We start from the raw sequence: 3,832 nt of genomic DNA, 5'->3' as shown, positions 1-3,832 counted from the left end.
TCGGGCAATTCTCGATTCAGGCTCACAAGTTAATTTTGTGACTGAACGATTGGTTAAACGTCTTGGCATCTCAACTAAACCATCATCAATCTCCATTAGTGGCATCGGGTCAAGGAGCACTAAGATACAGCATCGAGTCAATGTGGCGCTACAGTCTCGGATCAACAACTTTACAACGCGGCTAGAGGCAGCGGTATTGCCTCAGATTATATCCCCGCAGCCGTCGCAAGAAATCAAGATCGACGAATGGCAAATTCCTGAGAACATCATGTTAGCCGATCCATCATTCAATCGTCCTGACATAATTTAATATATCGTTGGGGGCGGAATTCTACAACCAACTGATGGCAGCAGGGCAAATCAAACTGTCAGATGACCTACCCATTCTGCAAAATACAGTGCTGGGATGGATCATCGCGGGAAAAGTTGGTGGCAACTACATCTCAAATGCAATATGTGGAATCTGTACCAACGATGACATCAACTTAGATGCAGCCATTGCTCGATTATGGGAACTTGAGGACGTGGCAACTGTAAGAAAACAACATTCGGTAGCAGAAAAACAGTGCGAAGCTCATTTCGCACAACATACACTCATCAATGAAAATGGGAGATTCATGGTAAGGCTACCATTTCATGAAAATCCGGAGGCCTTAGGGGAATCCTATGGGATGGCGTATAATCGATTCCTGGCCTTAGAACGTCGACTGGCAAAATCGCTCCAGACAAAGAATCAATATGTACAATTTATGGAGGAATATGAGAACTTGGGGCACATGACGCAAGTGGATATTGATTCCATCAGTAAACCTAGGTACTTCATTCCTCACCATTGCATTGTGAGACCCGAAAGCCGCACTACAAAATTACGTGTGGTGTTCGACGCATCAGCAAAATCGTCCACTGGCATGTTTTTGAACGACCTCATGTATACCGGACCCACTGTTCAGAGCGAGCTTTTCACCATTTTACTTCGCTTCCGTTTGCCCAGGTTCGTCTTCACCACAGATGTAGAAAAAATGTATCGACAGATGCTCATTCAACGAACGCAAATTCCAACTTATCATCCAATAAAGCATTATCAGCTAAATACAATCACATATGGGACAAGATCTGCTCCATATTTAGCCACCAAATGTTTGCAGAAAATTGCAAAAGAAAATGCATTACAATATCCTCTTGGTGCTCAGTTTCTACAGGACAATTTTTATGTAGATGACGGAATTGGTGTGTCAGACAGCTTAACCACGACGATGGAAATCCAACAGGAACTGATACACATCTTAAAACAACGTGGTCTTAACCTAAGAAAATGGTGCGCCAATCACTCACAATTACTGCAAAATGTTAGCATGGAGGAACAAGCAGTTGACATAGACTTTGACAATGACATCAATCAAACTATTAAAACGTTGGGGTTAACATGGATGCCTAAGATGGATAGATTCTGTGTAAAGGTATGCCTAGGAAGCTGCCGTCTTGGAACTAAACGCTCAGGGCCGATCTTGCAAGGCTCTTCGATCCGTTGGGGATACTAGCACCAATTGTAGTCATGGCAAAAGTGTTTATTCAAGATCTCTGGCAACTGAAGCTGACATGGGATGAAGCATTACCAGCCGATTTGAATGAGAGATGGACAACATTTCGAAATGATTTGCAAAAATTGGACAACATGCAAGTTTCACGGCACGTGTTTGAAGGATACATCCCAGCAAAAATTCAAATTCATGTCTTCTCCGACGCATCAGAAAAGGCATATGGTGCTGCGATTTACATTAGATCCGAGCTGGATGAGGGACGAGCACAAGTGAGGCTGCTCTGTGCAAAATCTCGTGTGGCACCCTTGAAACGGCAAACTATTCCTCGGCTTGAGCTCTGTGCATCAGTACTGGGTGCTCAACTAACTACAAGGGTCAAATCAGACCTTAAGCTAGACGATGTGGCTACATACTTTTGGACTGATTCACAAATCGTGTTGGCATGGATTAACTCATCCTCAGCATCATACCAAACATTTGTGGCAAACCGTATAGCTGTTATTCATGAGCACACTACCGCTGAACAATGGCGGCATATAAGCTCAAAAGACAACCCAGCTGGCATTCTATCACGAGGACTGCCGCCGGGGAGACTAGAAACCTGCAATATGTGGTTTTATGGGCCAACAATCTTGCTTGGTAAAGAAGACACTTGGCCTTCAAAGTGTTCCAAGGCATTATCAGTAATCGACGAAGGTATCAACATGGAACGGAAAGGGGTGACATCAGTCGCTGTTGCAACCACTGGACATGAAGGAAGCGTACTTTATAGCATTCGACACAATGGCTCTTTCAAAACATTACAAAGAGTGACAGGCTACATGCTGAGATTTATCAACCAGGCCAGAAACCAATCGCGGGAGTCAGACATTCCCTTGACGGTACACGAATTGGAAAAAGCGCTTGTGGTAATCGTTCGTACAATGCAGCAATCGGACTTTGAGGAAGAGCTTCGGCACCTTAAAAAATACAACGAAGTTCGCAAAAAACAGTTCTTTCCGCAGCCTGTCACTGTTTCTGGACAATAATGGTATCATCCGAGTTGGAGGGCGTCTACAAGCATCAGAACTTGCATACGATGCCAAACACCCTATGCTAATTCCACATAACAATTCACTCGCCAAATTATTAGTACAAATGATCCATAAAGAAAACCGTCATTGTGGACCTCAAGCGCTCTTAGCTTACACAAGGCAAAGATTTTGGCCTATAAAGGGAAAATTGCTGACACGATCAATTGTGCTCAACTGTGTAAGATGCACCAAAGCTAAGCCAAAACTAATGAGTCAAATTATGGGGAACTTGCCTTCAACAAGAGTAACTCCAGCAAGACCATTCATCAACTCAGGCGTGGACTTCTGCGGGCCATTTTGGGTTCACTTCAAGATAAGGGGAAAGAAACCACAAAAGGCCTATGTAGCGGTATTTTGCTGTTTTGCCACAAAGGCAGTGTATTTGGAATTAGTCAGCGACTTAACGACGGATGCGTTTATTGGTGCCTTAAAACGATTTATAAGCCGAAGAGGACATTGTCAAAATTTATATTGTGACAACGCAACCAATTTTGTAGGCGCGAAAAACCAGCTTTCTGAACTTACTGACGTTGTTTATGGAAATTCGTCACGAGAATCAATAGTAAAGCAGTAGAGCGGAAAGGGAATAACATTTCATTTTATACCTCCTAGGACTCCACATTTTGGCGGTTTATGGGAAGCAGTGGTAAAATCAGCTAAGAATCTACTAATAAGAAGCACCTCGACAGCGTCCTTAACGTATGAAGAATTGGACACGGTAATCATCGAGGTGGAAGGAATCCTAAATTCTAGACCAATCAGCCCAATGTCCGACAATCCTAACGATCTAACAGCTTTAACTCCAGGCCACTTCCTCATAGGAGAACCCCTTAATGCCCAAGTTGATCCAACGTGTAGGCCACAGCAAACAAATTTATTAACAAGATGGAAACTTGTTTCTCACCTCAAACGCGAGTTTTGGAATCGGTGGTCCCGCGAATATTTATCGGACCTTCAGCTGCGAAATAAGTGGAAGACACAACACAACAACATCAACGTAGGTGACATGGTGATCATCAAAGAAGACAATACACCGGTACTGCAGTGGCCATTAGGAAGAATCATCAATGTATATGAAGGAAACGACGGTGTAGTGAGAGTGGCTGATGTAAAAACTGCGAGTGGCACTTGCAAGAGGCCTATTCATCGGCTTGCGCCCTTGCCCAAGGAAACAAATGATGCCACAGAACGACAATCAACCAACAAACTGCTTGAGGAAAA

General features: G+C 43.6%; 2 protein-coding genes across 2 annotated transcripts; both read left to right on the top strand.

Annotated features, from left to right (window-relative positions):
* Positions 1 to 344: 344 nt before the first annotated feature.
* On the top strand, positions 345 to 1,538 carry LOC108367257 (uncharacterized). The gene has a single exon (XM_017621848.1). It carries the CDS (start codon positions 345 to 347, stop codon positions 1,536 to 1,538), a length of 1,194 nt encoding a protein of 397 aa, XP_017477337.1.
* Positions 1,539 to 1,552: 14 nt separating this feature from the next.
* LOC108367256 (uncharacterized) lies at positions 1,553 to 2,566 on the top strand. Its single transcript, XM_017621847.1, has one exon. It carries the CDS (start codon positions 1,553 to 1,555, stop codon positions 2,564 to 2,566), a length of 1,014 nt encoding a protein of 337 aa, XP_017477336.1.
* Positions 2,567 to 3,832: the final 1,266 nt, after the last annotated feature.

The sequence above is a fragment of the Rhagoletis zephyria genome, unplaced genomic scaffold (genome assembly GCF_001687245.7).
Source record: "Rhagoletis zephyria isolate East Lansing unplaced genomic scaffold, Rhagoletis_zephyria_1.1 Rzeph_scaffold_02606, whole genome shotgun sequence".
NCBI lineage: Eukaryota > Metazoa > Arthropoda > Insecta > Diptera > Tephritidae > Rhagoletis > Rhagoletis zephyria.
This window is presented reverse-complemented; position numbering and strand designations above follow the sequence as displayed.